General features: G+C 51.0%; 3 protein-coding genes across 3 annotated transcripts; 1 reads left to right on the top strand and 2 right to left on the bottom strand.

The window, feature by feature from the left end:
• Positions 1–2,741: 2,741 nt before the first annotated feature.
• N7473_000287 (putative RNA polymerase II transcription elongation factor (Ctr9)) lies at positions 2,742–6,375 on the bottom strand (the record flags this gene model as incomplete). Its single annotated transcript, XM_057146227.1, has 2 exons — positions 2,742–5,465; positions 5,533–6,375. The coding sequence occupies 2 exons, from the start codon at positions 6,373–6,375 to the stop codon at positions 2,742–2,744; spliced, it is 3,567 nt and encodes a 1,188-aa protein (XP_057014113.1).
• Positions 6,376–6,984: 609 nt separating this feature from the next.
• Positions 6,985–8,317, bottom strand: N7473_000286 (lysophospholipid acyltransferase family protein; the record flags this gene model as incomplete). The annotated part of the gene is made up of 2 exons (XM_057146226.1): positions 6,985–7,372; positions 7,458–8,317. 2 exons carry the CDS (start codon positions 8,315–8,317, stop codon positions 6,985–6,987), a joined length of 1,248 nt encoding a protein of 415 aa, XP_057014112.1.
• Positions 8,318–10,693: 2,376 nt separating this feature from the next.
• On the top strand, positions 10,694–14,836 carry N7473_000285 (serine/threonine protein kinase CLA4). The gene is made up of 3 exons (XM_057146225.1): positions 10,694–10,924; positions 11,055–13,086; positions 13,156–14,836. The coding sequence occupies exons 1-3, from the start codon at positions 10,908–10,910 to the stop codon at positions 13,666–13,668; spliced, it is 2,562 nt and encodes an 853-aa protein (XP_057014111.1). The 5' UTR covers positions 10,694–10,907; the 3' UTR covers positions 13,669–14,836.
• Positions 14,837–15,610: the final 774 nt, after the last annotated feature.

Raw genomic sequence — 15,610 nt, 5'->3', positions numbered from 1 at the left:
ATTAGATATGAGCAAATAGCAGTGGTTTATATACATGTACAAGCTTCTCGAAGTGAGGCCAAGCTTTTACTTACCGTTGAACACAACTTACAGTGGAATTCCTGTATAGGCTATGGCTGCCAAGAACACCGCTGGCCTCCCGTAGTATAGTTATAGGGTCGGGTTAATGGCACTACATGAACGTTACTCGCACTACATACTAAACCTTTTTGGGTCAGTACCCGCCTTGGCAACTTTTCACCACCAAAAAGGTACATCCGACACCTAAAAACAACAACTCCGGTCTACCAAGGCTTCTGTCTAGATATTTCTATGAATAATAAGCCCTTTTTGCGGTCGCTCTTAGGGTCAGTATTTACTTCGAGCACGTTACTATATTTTTACCTATTATTCGATAATTATTATGGCTATTTATCATAAGAACCAGAGGAATATGTCTACACATAAAGATAGGGATATTTCTGTAGGTCTTAAATGTACCTTTTGGTGGTGGGGGCGGACGTTAACCGAAAAGGGCCTAGTTTGTAGTGCGAGTAACGTTCATATAGTGCCATTAACCTGACCCTAGTTATATGGGTGACATACCTGCCGCCTTTTATTAGCTCTTAAACACATATACGCAACGCTCACTCGTGGCAAGAAACTCATGACGTCGGAATTTAAAAAGACCCTTACAAAAAATAGGCATCAGCAAGACACAACTAGAGGATAAAACTGCCGATAAACTCCTTCAAAAGTTTGTGGGAGGCTGAAGTCTTGATTCCCCACTAGTCCCAAATCAGCCACATGCCTCACCAGTCTAACCAATCATCACATTCGGGTTCATGAACCTGAGCCTCTTATCTCTTTACTTTTACTTATAATGCTTATTTTGAGAGCTGATGAACCTAACTTAGATCAAGGGCGGACGTTAAAGCTCGAAATTATGTTTGTATGTAGATCCTTGTGCCTCAATCTAGCCTTGTCGATGAGAACGCCTTTCGATTCTAGTATGTTTGATTGGTGAGGAGCGCATGAATTGAGTCACGGTTCTTTACTCCCTCTATGGAGGAGTTTTAGTCTAGAACGATAGAGGGGATCTGGAACTCTGGTTTTGTATTTTGTGGGGAGCGTTCGCGGGGAGTGTAGATCATGAGATTGTGTAAAGTAAAGTGATGTAGTTGACTCGTGGAATGACTATACAACACCACTCTTCTCCTCTACATACAACACTTAACTTGAAACTTCATCACAGTTCATCTATTATTGAATTCCGGACAAAATGATGCTACTCAAACTTCTTGCTCTAGGTGAGCATTTACATGAACATGACCATAAACACTTTCTTTGATGCTCAAACGGTTTTTTCTTTTCCTCCATCAAGCGCTTGTCTAATCTCATCCTCAGCAACCGGCATCTCCGCCTCCCTCATCCAAAGACAAAGCAACAGCCAATGCGCCCAATAGTGCGCAGCAAACTTCCCCGCTAGCCCGGGCTCCTCATGTACCTCGCTCGCCGCCCACGGAGACGGACCATGCTACAAATGAGGTCCTGCGGCGATAGCACCTGGTACGCAGATTCTGTGTAATGGGGTTTGTATTCCTAGTGATGTGAATAATTGTGGTGTTTGTTGGAATAAGATGCGTTTCTCTTTCCCTCCAGGTGTTCATGTCAAGCTTGATCATAGGTAGATGTGATAGCTAACCACGCTATGATATAGTGCGCTACCGGCGCATCTTGTAACCACGGAAGCTGCCAGTGTCCATTGGGACAGACGGTTTGTGGAAATAAATGTGTGGACTTGAGATCTGATAATCATAACTGTGGTGCTTGTGGGCATGTGGTAAGTAGTTTGTAGCCTTGATATCCCAACTTCCATCTGATAGAAGTGGTTCTTATGGCAATGAATGCTAATTCTCTATTCTCCATAATAGTGCACCGACGACGAAGACAATGATCAGGATAAATGCTGTTATAATGGCGTGTGTCTGGATGATATTGGCTACTGCCCTTGAAACCGAAGTAGGTTTGATTGACGGGGAGAAGATTTTGATTCAACATCACTTGGAAGGAATGATGAAGAAGATGGTTCCGATGGAGGACTATGGAAGCGGAGAGTGTCGCAATTCAACTTGCGGTGGCTTAAAAAGTGTATTTATCAGGGCTCGTTCGGATTGTGTTTTGCTTGTATTTAGTCTAGTTAATTTCCTTATTCAATTGATCTCGATTCATGCCTGCTTTTCTATACGATTGGCTAGCAGGTTCTCAGACTCATGTTCATAGTTTCTACAACCTGTAACATCACGCAAGCAATTGGCCAGGATGATCAGCCTAGTCTAGATATTTGGGGATACATGGTCATTCTCGCCAGGATATTCGGTAGAATTCGAGATCCAAATATGTAAAGCTGAAATGGACAATTTCAAGCCATAAAGTAACCCAATAGAAAATAATATATTCATCGCTTTTGACACAGCAAGACCAATATTCAACCTCAGGCTCGGCCTATGAGCCGGTCCGCTCCCATAGCCATGTAACTAATTCACAGAGATGAAAACCACAAAGGAAATACTGAATGTAAGAAAGGATTCGATGGAAATCTTGCCAACGCCAGAGGTATGTAGAAAGACATGAATAGAAGAAAAAGAGGGGAAAAAGGATTCACAGAGGCAGGATTTGAGGTAAGAGTCGAGGAGGTGACAGACAGACAGATATACGAAAGGTATTGCTTCAATCCAACCTTAGGTGCGGCAGTAACGGACTTAATCCTCCTGCATATCATCGCCAAACAACTCATCATCGTCGCCCTCGGCGGCAGCAACAGGAGCAGGGGAAGCAGAAACAGCCTTTTCAACGGTTTCCTCCTCCTCCTCGTCATCATCATCTTCAATCCGACGAGTAGCCTTCCCGCGTCTTCGAGGTGCAGCTTCCTCCTCCTGTACATCATCCTCCCCGAAAAGATCATCATCATCACCATCCTTCGGAGATCCAGGCACAGCACCAGCACCACCCTCCTCATCATCCTCATCCGAATCAACCACAACCTCCGAACTCTTAAACTTACTCTGCGCCTTCCCACCACTCCTTCTCTCCAATCTCCGCTTCTTCTTCGGCGCAGCCTCACCCTCACTAACCCCAGCATCACTACCACCAAAGCCACCCGCATCCTCATCATCCGCTGCCACAAAATCATCCTTCTTCTTGCGCTTGCTACTGGGCTTCTTCTTCCGCTTGACTCTCTCCCCGTCACTACCCTCCGTCAACTCAGCTTCTTCACGGGCACGTTCACGTTCAGCGCGCTGTGCGGCATTGCGCTGTGCCTCTTCGACCATTTGTGCTCGTTCGGCGGCGATTTTGCGCTTGCGCTCGGCTTCGACTTCCTGTGCTTTGCGGACTTGTTCTTCGCGGGCGGCGATGGCTGCTGCGCGGGCCTCGCGTGCTTCGCGGAGTTTAGTCGCGTTCTTTTCTTCGTATTCCTTTTGGCTTTGCAGGGCACGGTCGAGCTGTTTGGCGATGGTGCGGCCCATGTTGGCGCGCTGTTCGAGGGCACTGGCTGGGTAGGGGGGATTCTTTTCCTTGGAGAGACGGTCGAAGGTATCGATGGCTTCTTTGAGACCTTCGGCGGCTTCTTCGACGTCTTGGAGGGTCTTTTGGGTCGGGGCGAGACTGTATGCTAGCGAGGCGATTTGGTTTTGCACAAAGGAGACGTTGAATTGGAGGTGGAGGGCCTCTGGGGAGACGGCCTGGGCGCGTTGGGCGTATTCCAGGGCTGTTTTCATGGCTTGGAGGCTGCCTTCTTGTTTGGCTTTGAGTTGCCAGACACGGCCGAGACAGGCGAGGATTTGGACATCGCGGGCGCGGTCCTTGGCCAGTGCGGCTTCGTAGTGCTCAATGGAGCGGGAGTATTGACGCAGCTCGGCGTAGACGTGGCCCAGGTTTAGGTAGACGCTGGGGTCCTTGATGGTGTCGCGAACACGGGCGAGAATCTGCACCGCGCTGCTGTGATCTTTCTTGTCGTCGATCAGGGCAATGGCGACACCCTGGGCCGCGTAGGCGTTCTTGGGATCCAGCTGTAGAGCCTTGTCGAAGAACTCGACCGCACGCTGGTACATCTTGCGGCGCTTCTCCTTCTCCTGGTCGGTGTCGCGGCGCATATCACGAGCCACGAGGAGGTGAACATTACCCATACCTGTAAGCGCGTACCTATCGTGCTTGTCGTGGTATTGCAGGGTATGCTTGTAGTGGCGCTGTTCTGGATCCTCGTTGATGTTGGATACACGCTTCTTCGACTTGCTCAGGTACCAGCCGAAGAGAGAGCGGACCTCCAGGTTCGAGGATTCGTTTTCGTACAGCTTGGCAATCTTCTTGGGACCCTCGTCTGTAGGGCTTTGGCGCAGAGCAATGTATGTCAGTCGGGCACTAGCCTCGGTGTAATCGCTGTGGCGCTCGAGCAGACCCTCGTAGACCTTCTTAGCTTCATCCCACATATCAGCAGCCTCGTATGTGCGACCCAAGTTATAGCTGATCGTGGTGACAAGGGCGTCGTTATCGGTACCATCTTCCCGCTCTGAGGACTGAACGCATGCATTCAAAGCAGACTGGAACATGCCACGAGCCAGGGCGATCTTCTCACTCTGGTACAGGAAGCATCCCATGTTGTTGAGAAGCTGCGGGGGCAAACTCTCCCGCAGAGCAGCCTTCAACTGGTCATCATCCTCGATATCCGGCCGCTCACTCTCGGGAATGCTAGCAATCTGCAACTGCTCCAATTGCGTCAAGCACTGCATGCTCTTATCTGGTGCCGAGCTCTCATAAAGCCGGGCCAGATAGACCAACACTGATTCATCCGGCGTGAGCATCTGCTTCTCGTCCTTCCACATCGAGCGCACGGACTCGAGCAGCGTGATAGCCCGCTTCGTCTCGTTTGACTTGTCTTCCTTGCTGCCAGCGCGTTGCGCAGCGAACACTTCCTCCGCATGGAGAGCGCCCAGCAAGATCATAGCCTCGGCGTTCTTGGAGCTCTGTACAATCTTCTCCAGTCGGAACTTAGCACCGTCAAAGTCCTTGTTGGTGACCTGCATCTGCACGGCACCGAATTTGGCCGGGAGATAGCCCTTGTCACCGCCACCACGAGCCTGGTCAGAGCGATTGTAGAACTCTGTTGCGCGAGCGACATCGCCCTCGTAGTGTGATTTCCGTCCAAGAAGGTACCAACCATCACTAGCAATAGGCATGACGTCGGTCTGCTCAATCGCTTTGCGAGCCAGAGTCTCGACTGTCGGGTATGCCTTGCGGAGGAGGAAGTAGCCACCGAACAAGGCGCAGGTCATGGGGTATTCCTTATCGAGCTTGAACGCTTTTTGTGTGTATTGTGTCATGGCCATCTTGTACAAAGACCCGAACATGGGGTCGGTGGTCGAGCGACGGGAGCTGTCGTAGAGGTAGTACACAGCGAGGAGGACATTGGCAACCTTGGAATCGGGGTTCTACCAGAAAGAAGGCATGGTCAGCTAGAAAACCCATTTCCTGGGTGCACAAAAAGTCAAAACATACCAGAGCCAGCGAACGTTCCCACGCAACCTTAGCTTGATCCTTGAAACCAAGCTGCCACAAGCAACAACCCAAACCAATTCGCGGATCGGGATCCGTCAGATTCGGTACCTGCATCAGGACCTTCTGGTAATCCGCCATAGCATCCGCATACCGGCCCAGCATATACAGCGCACGGGCGCGACCCAGAATAGCCATAATGTTACGCCCGCCAAAAGCCTTGGAAGACTCCTCGAAACATTTCAGCGCCTGCCGCAGCGATTCCACACGGTCAGATGTGTCGACCGTACCGGGTCGCACCGCGCGAGGCGGATGCAGCGATGCACGGAGTAGACACAGCACACCACGCGCCAGGAACAGAGGCGGGTATGCCGGGTTCAAGCGAGAGGCCTCATTGAGGATCGACGTGGCCTGCTGCAGGTAGAAATCTTTCGTCTTAGCTTCGGTGTACAATTCGCCTTCCGGCGCGACACGCGGTGCCTGACGACTCTTCAGCATGAGCAGCCAGCAAATCCATCCCAAAAGTCCGAGTTTCTCCTTGGTCGCGCCGTGGGCGACGGAGGCGAGACCCTTTTGTAGGATGTCGAGCGCATGGTCGAGTTGCTTTCGCTTGGCGTAGGCCAGAGCAATGATGACCCAGAAATTCTTCGCAGCGCGCTCGTTCTCAAGCAGTGTGCACAGTTCGGTGGGATCTTCCGGAAGATCGAGGAGACTGACTTCGACTTCGCTGTCAAAACTGGAGGCCGGGATGTCGATGGCGTCGGGGATGTCGGAGAAGCGGAGAGTGGTGGTCGTGGCAGTCTCGCCATTCAAGCCATTGGCGTGGCCATTCTCGAGAGGTGCCATGGCGGCGGGATCAGCGCACCAGGCGGGATAATGTGAGGAAGGGGAGAAGGTGGAGGAGAACGAAGGGGTGGTCGTTCGGCTCTCTCGCTTTCTCGAGGATGCGGGATTGCGACTGGGAGGATGAAAGGGTTGTGGATGGAGGGAGTCTCTCTTAACTCATGGTCAAGTGAGATGGGCCCTGTAGTAGACGGGATTGATAGGGAGATGTCTTGCGCTGGTTCACAGGGTTGAAAGGCCGGTTGCCGGAATCAACGCGCAAGTGAATCGGAGGAGCTTCGGTTTCCAGGTGCTGGTCAGTTGAGAATTGGAGGCTCGGAGGGTGGCTGGTGCGGTTGCACCGCCACAGTGCCACACCGGGCAATACAGTAGCTTCAACCAACATACACTGTCATAGTTCTACTTAAGGATTGACGATATTCATTATGTGCTAAAATGAATCAGGTAAGTGATTTTTTTTTATCGACTTGAAGTCTCTTCATATTATGTCGTTCAATATTCATGTAGAGAGCTATATGGTAAAGCTAATTTCCAATTCTTATCATCAAATCATGCTCAATCCTCCCGAAAAAACAGAGAGGAGGTGCTGTCCAAACTCCCCATCCCCCATACCTACCGAGACCACGTACAAACAAATCTGCAAAGGAATGCAAGACCAAGCAAAACAATGAAAATCTGGATAAGCTCAACCCAGTGGTGCAATCGGACATAGGACTCTACATAACCACCAGAGATGGCCACTTTCTGCTCCTCGGTAGCATTCTTCGCCTCGATAGAGCCGGCCAGCTCGGAGGGGAATCGCCCAGTTTCAAAGTAGTGATCCATGAGCTCGTCTTTCTCGGCCCAGCGAGCGCGAAGCCATTCGTCGAATTCTTTCTGGTCGTCGAGGGGGATGTCGGCGACGGCGAAGCGTCTCCAGTGCATGTTGACTGAGGTTGGTGGTCGGCCTCGGACGTATGTGGAGCGGAGAGTAAAGTATTTATCGGGATAGCTGCCCTTTCTGTAGGATAGAATGAGATTTCGTTAGCGATCAAGCTTCGAATAGTAATGTTCCTGTTAGGAGAGTAGTGTGGTGAAAAACATACGGTGGGCCCTCGTAGGCAATCGTGCTGTCGTACACATATTCCACGGTTCCCCGTAATTGCTGCAGACAGAAGAACAGACCCGTCGAGCGAGGCAGAATCATATGCTTGAACGACGGATAACCCTGCTTCAGTCCAAACTCATCACTCCGTCGCTTGGTATTGAGTGATAAGTTCGTCCCCTCGGGAAAGATCAACAGCCACATCGGGTCAAACTGCGACTTGCCCGACTTGGAGCCCGAAAGCCTCGTCTTCAACTTTTCTAACCGATGTTGAAGCCGGGGCTTATCAGACTGCCATTTCCGAGCCATGAAAATAAACCCATAGAACATCATACCCTGGCCCATGACGGGGATATACTTGAGTGACTCTTTCAAGATGATAAATATACGACCGTGCATGACATTCGTGTAGGCAATCCACCACAGATACACCCAATCGGTATAGACCTGGTGGTTGGCGATCAAGACCATGCGCTCCGGGAACTGGGTCTGCAGCATGCCATCCTCGGACAGATGCAACTGGCCCCGGACGCTCTCGTCTCCACTAACGCGGAAGAGTGTTGGACATCCATACTCCGTGAGCGTAGTGATCACCAGGCCAAAGTTCTGTTTTGTATATGCCATGTACGTGTAGTACCAGTCCTTGTTGATTAGGTACAGTGGGGCACCGACGAGCTGGGTGACGAAGATGACGACGCAACAGCAGTCGAACCAGGCGGCCATGGCCAGGGAGCGGGCGATTTGCATCGGGATGCCATGTTTGAGGCGTGGCTCGACGGGTGGTTTCGTGGAGTGTTTTTGAAGCTCACTCGTGTCCTGGCGGGGGAGAGGCTTGCGCTGGCGAGCCTCGGCTGCACTCATGGTGGTGGGATGAGTGCGAGAGGAGAGAGAGAGGGAGATAGTCGGTCGTCGGTTGGACGAGGGTTGATAGGAGCTAGGATAAGAATACTTTAGGTAGCTGGAGAGCTAGGAAGCAACTCCTGGGAGTTGCAGAGTCCAGCCCACCAGGGTTTATCTTCTTTGATGCTGAGCGGGATGCGGCGGATGGGGGATCGTCGGAGCAGGCGGTGACTAGCTTGGTTCTGGAAAATAGAGGCGGTCGCACAATAGGAGTAACAAGGGAGGAAGAGAAAGATGGAGAATCGAGTAGAGATAAATGGTTATTGCACTGCCATAATTTTGAAAGTGTTGGGGTGTAGGTAACCTTTGTCAGGGTTTGGATTGTGTGAGCAAGTCTCGTGGACCGTTCGCAAGTCAAAAGCTCATAACGTCAGTTGGAGCTCCCAGTGGGGCTTGGAGGCTGGCCGAGCCACCCAGTTTGCTTCTTTGTTCTCGTATACACCGTCAAGACGATAGGACTGGTTGGGCAGCACTTGCCGAGGGCTCAGCCACTGTGATATGATTTTCATTCTGACAGTACATATTCAACTTGAGCTCCTGATAAGACGGTGATGCCCACGTCTCAAGATCCCCTACCTGTTCCTGGCTTTCTCCCCGCATCAGATCACACGATCCGCGTGGCTAGGGCTCGGCCATCGCTAGTCGGTCGCTTATACATGCGAGATAGACGCGCTTACTTTACCTTAATGAGAGAAGTGGGAAATGATAGAATCCTGAAGTGGGGAGTAGCTTTCGAAAGGAATGAAGATGCTCTGTGGCGTAATATACCCCTGCTCGGGCTGAGAGGACTAAACTGGAAGATGGCTGTACATACTAATTTTGGCAGATACAAAGCTTACTCCCTCGCCAAGTGCTGATACTTGGCATGATTGATGTATTTGTCGGCGGTTAAGGAATCTAAGGGCATTGTGCGGAGTAAAGTGATCTTCTTATCATTCTAGGCGGCCCCAGTCATGACAGGAAGTATAAATCCTGCCCCATTTCAGAACCTCGGCAGAATAAGAAAGGACTGTAATATGGAGCCACGTTCATCTTGTTAAATTGTCGAACCTTCTTCTTTAATACTCTGCCGTCTTTTTGTGCCGCGCAAAGTAAGATTGTAGTTAGTTAATATAACAACACGATGGCTTAATTGAATAATGTCTGTAGTTAACTACATACTCCGATCCCTCGGCTAGCGAGAGGGTGCCTCAGGCATTGAGGTTACACATTGTGTCGCTAGGTAGTCTGGTCCATGTCATCGGAATTAAGCAGCCAAGTAAGACGGAGTTAGCCTGGACTCAAGGGATGCTTGTTAACGAGTTCGGGATATGTTGACATGACGAATGACGGATTGGGACCGACGCGGTTTCAGGATGTCTTTGTTCATCCCTTGGAGCAGGGTTGTATACGTATATATGGGGGAAGCAATGGTCGAATGTAGATCTTGAAAACAGATTCCCGAGTCCCTCAACATTTATACGGGAGAACAATCTATAGAATATCATACTGTTGGAGGTATTGGGTATACTTTCTTGCTGTAGACACTGTCATAATACTCGGTTCTTATCTTCACTGTATTCCAGTATCCAGTATCCCGCAGTATCTAACCAGCGTGTTAGGACACAACACAATAGTTCCGCCGAGTTTCTCTCGGGTCTTCCATGATTCCAGACATTCTAGACACAATCTAAATGGGGCCCTTCCAGAAAAGCAACACGACCCGTGGATCCGGCGCCCCTCTATTGTAGTTGAACGGGCCTGTTGATTGGCAGAGCCTCGTTTTCCATAGATTGAAACCTTTGGGTCCAGGGTCGCGAACACAATGTGAAACCCAAAGAAAATCAAGTGTAGGATCCAGGGGGAAACAATTCATCGTGAATAGTAACATTTACAACACTTGGCAGGAGAAGGAGCAGTTTTAGCAAGTGGTAAGTAGGTAAATAACAAACATACATTGTTCCATCTCAGGACTCAGGAGTAGCCCAATATCTACCCTCCCCGCGTCACAAGTACTGTAGTCGTCCAAGTCCTTTTTCTTCCATTCTTTCCAGTCTCCTTCCATTCCTCAAGTCACCGCCATCGTCCACAACCCCCTTAATCCTCTCCTCTTTTTACTTCCCCCCACCACCAACGGGAATACTTCCAATACAAACACCTCCCCTTGGCTTTTGTCCTGTTTCTTTAGACATTGTCCGCAGATTATCTATTGAACAACCCTCGCAGGGCGAGATCCGTTCCTTTTTCATCCAGACTTGCGCCCGCTGTTCATCCACCGATCCAGGTAAGCGACTTCCGCCCCCCAGGAACCACTGACCACCTCCCCCCGTGTCCCGCCCCTCCTCCATCCGCCTCAATCTCTCGCCCTCGTGTCTCCTGGCCGATCAAAGTTCTAAACTCCCTATCTTGTCCTCTCTACCATCCTGTCTCGCCCCGGGAAATTTCAAACACCCCGACTGACTCCTTTCATCCAGTCGTGGGAAACAGGTGCCGCTAGCTTCGAGGGGCCTCAGGAGGTCTCGGCGCGCCTAACTCACTTCCTCTTTCTTTCGCGTCCCTGATTCCTGGAAAGATGGCCTCGTACGGCAAGTAAGTGGTGTACTCCCTCCCCCCTCAAGTCTTCCTCACACCACCAATCCCCAACCCTCTCTTCGGAGCAATACCTCTCTCGCTATTGGTCTCATAACCTCGATGCTCATCTTTTGTTGCGCTCGTCTAGTGGCACGATGTACACACCGGATCAGTTCATGAATCCGGGGCCGGCCCCCCGCCCCCCGACTGATCGTCCCAAATTGACTCTCCCCACCAACAACAATGTCGCGACTTCGTTCAGTCAGATGTCGCTGAACTCGCCCAGTACTCCCGGCCCTGGCGGCAATCTCTCGCTGTTCCCCAATACCAGCACCCCCAGCTTGGCCCGCTCCCAGACCGCCGGTAGCAATGGCCTTCAGATCATCAAAGAAGGTTACGTGCGTTGCAAGGAAGACAAGTTTCTGGCCACCTGGAATCAGCGCTACCTGGTCCTGCGCGACTTCAAGATTGACTTCTTGAAGAGTGAATCCGGCAAAGTGGTGCTCTCCTTCCCCCTCTCGACCGTCACCGCCGTCGCACGTTCGGAGGAATCAAAAATGGCCTTTGAAGTTACTCGTCTGGCTAACCCCAAGGACGCTGCTTCTAAAGCCGCCATGATTACTCGTGATGTTCCTACCAAAACCATCACTTGTGAGGTTAAATCCGATGATGAGATCTATGAATGGATTGATAAGATTTATGAGCGCTGCCCTGGCATGGGCGGTGTGAGCAACCCGACCAATTTCAGCCACCGAGTTCACGTCGGCTTCGATCCGCAGACGGGCGCCTTTGTGGGCTTGCCCCCAGAATGGGAGAAGCTCCTGACCGCTTCGGCCATCACCAAGGAGGATTACAAGAAGAACCCCCAGGCTGTCATCGAGGTTCTAGAGTTCTACTCCGATATCAAGATGCGGGAACAAAACCCGCAATACTATGCCGGTATGTCTGGCCCCGGAGGAGCGCAACCCAAGCCCCTGGGTAGCAATACGGTGGGCAACTCGATTGCTCCGCCTCGGCCTCCTCCACCGGGCCCTCTGCAGCGCCTCGATAGCGGCCAGTCCAAGGGTTCCATGGACAGCTCGATGCGCTCAGCGACATCTTCTCCCGCCCAGCACGGTCTGGATGACCGTGCGGCTGAACAGCAGCGGCAACTGGAACAGATGAAGCAGATGGCAGAGCAAGAGCGTCGTCGTGTGGAGGAGGAACAGCGTCGCAAGGAAGATGCAGCATATAATGCATCCATCCCCCAGACCCGCGTTCCAATGGCCAAGCAGGAAATTGGTGGTTATGGCGTCTCGGATCCTTCGATGAACAGCCGCTACCAGCCGAGTCGTCCGGCTCCCCAGGCGCCCGGCTCGGGATCCCGCGCCCCTGGAGGCCAGCCGCTTACTGCCCAGCGGCCCGCGCCCGCTCCTCCTTCCCAGAGTCCTTATGGACAAGGCCCTCCCCGAACTCCTGCTGGTGGCAGCTCGCGAAACGACGATTCCCAAGGATCGCCTTCTCGCTATGCTCCCAATGACCCTCGCGCCCAGGCATCGTCCAGTCGCCAGCCCCAGAGCAATGGCAGCAAGGGCCAGCAAGGGCCTCCCCCGTCCCGTCTGCCTGCTCCGGTTCAAGCTGTCAAGCCACTGAACGTTGCCAACAAGCAGGCCGGCGCCAAGCAGGCTGTTCCCGATGGTGTTCGCCAGGCCGAGGCCGCGCTGACCAAGAAGCCCGAACCAAGCAGCAAGAAGGAGGTGCGCATGTCAGCTATGTCTGAGAATGAGGTTATGGATCGTCTGCGGTCTGTGGTGTCCAAGGATAACCCCAATGAATCGTACAGCAAGCAGCGTAAGATTGGACAGGGTGCGTCCGGATCCGTATATGTGGCTCGGGTCAAGGAGCATGCGACCTCTGCCGTTGCCCACGAGCTGTACCGACAGTACGGCCCTCGGTGCCAGGTGGCCATCAAGCAGATGGATCTGCGGAGCCAGCCTCGTAAGGAGTTGATTGTGAACGAAATTATTGTTATGAAGGACAGCCAGCACGCCAATATTGTCAACTTTTTGGATTCATTCTTGCAAGAGTCAAGCAACGAGCTCTGGGTGGTTATGGAGTTCATGGAGGGTGGTGCGTTGACAGATGTCATCGACAACAACCAGGTGATTACGGAGAACCAGATTGCGACAATTTGTCATGAGGTAAGAACAATGCCGTCCTATCTTTCGTTACCATTGAAAACATGACTTGGCTAACTTATATTACTATAGACTTGCAAGGGATTGGCCCATCTACACAGCCAGAACATTATCCACCGTGACATCAAGAGTGACAACGTCCTGCTTGACCGAGTCGGACATGTCAAGATCACTGACTTTGGCTTCTGTGCTAAGCTGACTGAGTCGAAGAGCAAGCGTGCCACCATGGTCGGTACGCCCTACTGGATGGCGCCCGAGGTGGTTAAGCAGAAGGAGTATGGACCCAAGGTGGACTGCTGGTCTTTGGGTATCATGGCTATTGAGATGATCGAGTCCGAGCCCCCATACCTCAATGAGGAGCCCCTCAAGGCCCTGTACCTGATTGCCACCAACGGTACACCCCGTCTGAAGAAGCCCGAGAAGCTGAGCAAGGAGCTCAAAGCCTTCCTGAGCGTTTGTCTTTGCGTAGACGTCCGCAGCCGTGCTACTGCTGATGAGCTGTTGGCTCACGAGTTCCTTCAGACTGGTTGCAGCCTCGCCAGTTTGGCTGAGCTGCTGCGTTGGAAGAAGGCTAACGGTCAATAAATGAGATGACCAACCATACTCTGCCTTTTTTCCGTTTCCTTTGAGAGCATGAGGATCTCCATCACCTCTCTTTCCTCCTCTCTCTTCCTCTTCTCATGACCACCTATCTCCGTCCATATCAGAACACGCCTTCTCACACCTCTTCCACCCCGTCTACGAAGTTGATTGACCACCTGAAAGAATTTTGTTCTGCGCACATATGGGTTCGATTTAACGCCTCTCCGGTTTAGACAACGTTCCTTATTGTGCCTTCTCACGAATCCCGCATCGGCCACTCTGCATCACCTCACATTCCCATACCCGTCACTCTTGCCATTCATATCCCCCAAGCCCAAATCAACGACCCTCGACTAAGATTTAAGCTTACGCTGCGCTGTGTTTGTATCATGCCTGCCTACTCCTTCCCTGCTCCCCCTTCCCCCATTGATTCCGCACCATACACAACCACGGCGTGGGTAATTGGCGTTTCATCATTGAATTGTGCTTTTGCTTCTGCTTCTGCTTGCAGCTCATGTTTCTGTTCCTGCTTTCGTGAAATGCTGCTCTTGATTCAACGTTTTATACTCGTACTCGTTTTTTTAGTACTTCAGTACTGTTCTTCTGTCTATTTTCGCGTCTATGATAATCCCCGTCCTCGATTTGAGTTGACTTGCACAAAAGAGTACTTTTTTCTTTCATCCACGTCCATTGTCCATTGTCCAGACCATTCACGTTCTCATCAAAATGTCTACTTGACTTTTTTCTATGCCTATGTCAATGAATCCCTGACCTGGCCTGAGTTGAAAATGGATTGGCGATGTTCGACCTGTGAGCTCATTATTTCTGCGTTACCGCTACTTGGCCGGTTCAATTGGTTCTAGGTCTAGTTTCGTCTCTAGTTTTTTAAGGGTCATTTTTGGGGGTAGTCGCAAGCTCTGCTCTTCTGGTCCGCTCTCACTTAGGATGTCCACGATGATGACAACGACACTGATGATGCTGATGACAATGACCATGATCATGACACTAGCATATTTGTTGGCCTTGCACTATATTGGTTTGGGTCGTTATATAAGGGTTGGTGGATATGGTTGTGATGTATTGATCTGATTTAGCAGACTTTTGATGCATAATGTTAAGGATAGATGTAAAATTTGTGTTGGGATTCATTCCATGAATGCCTTAATTCTACCCAAATTCTCGGATTGATGGATGAACTAAGGTTGACGATATATAAATTCGGTGCTACTGTTACCTTCCTACCTAGATGCACTAATTCCAAATGAGGTATTTTGTTGTAGCCTATCCGGAAATGTATACGTTGTCTCCATCAAGCTGGGACACCTGCTAGGATAGCTATTGTACGGGGAAATCTTACTAAACGGCTTGATTCACTTGGAACCTTGCGAAATAGAACGGTTCGAATCCAAAGGAGGCTGAATACCAGGTCGTGTAGTCCTGTCCCGAGTGAACAATGAAATTCGAATGCGGCGGGTGCTCCGTTGTCTGCGAGTCAGCATCACCTGATAAGGGCGCTTCACCGGGCTGAACAGCGATTGACTATAATCAAACGTTTGTCTACTATACATCCAAACGTTTGCGAGCCCAGCGTCGAGACGACAACATTACAACAGTCGGAAATAGGAGTTTCTGGATCCTATATTGGTGACAGTCTTGGCCTGCTCACTACTTAGGTTTACGTGCATCTGGGTTTGTTGATGACTCGAGACAAATATGGATAGTATCAGCTGACTGGAGGTTAGGATCGTATCGGTCTGGAATCCATATCCACTGTGCATCTGGCTGGGATCCCAGTCAGCTTGATGAGCTGTCCTCGAAGACCTCGTCGACGGTTGATTGCACTGGTACACAGATTCTCTGATACAGGGATTTTTCTGGGCTGACTCATGCCAGTCCGCCCGGGCATTAACACCGCGAGTTTAACGATTGCCATCTTATTCAGGCC

Source organism: Penicillium subrubescens (assembly GCF_028828155.1).
Source record: "Penicillium subrubescens strain IBT 31985 chromosome Unknown utg000001l_segment0_segment0, whole genome shotgun sequence".
NCBI classification, from domain to species: domain Eukaryota; kingdom Fungi; phylum Ascomycota; class Eurotiomycetes; order Eurotiales; family Aspergillaceae; genus Penicillium; species Penicillium subrubescens.
Note: the sequence above shows the minus strand (reverse complement) of the source record. Positions and strands in the feature narration are given on the sequence as shown.

Bases quoted from the DNA above. Each gene is read 5' to 3' on its own strand.
- N7473_000285 (XM_057146225.1), top strand. The intron at 13,087-13,155 runs GTAAGAACAATG...ATATTACTATAG, and splicing joins TTGCGACAATTTGTCATGAG to ACTTGCAAGGGATTGGCCCA.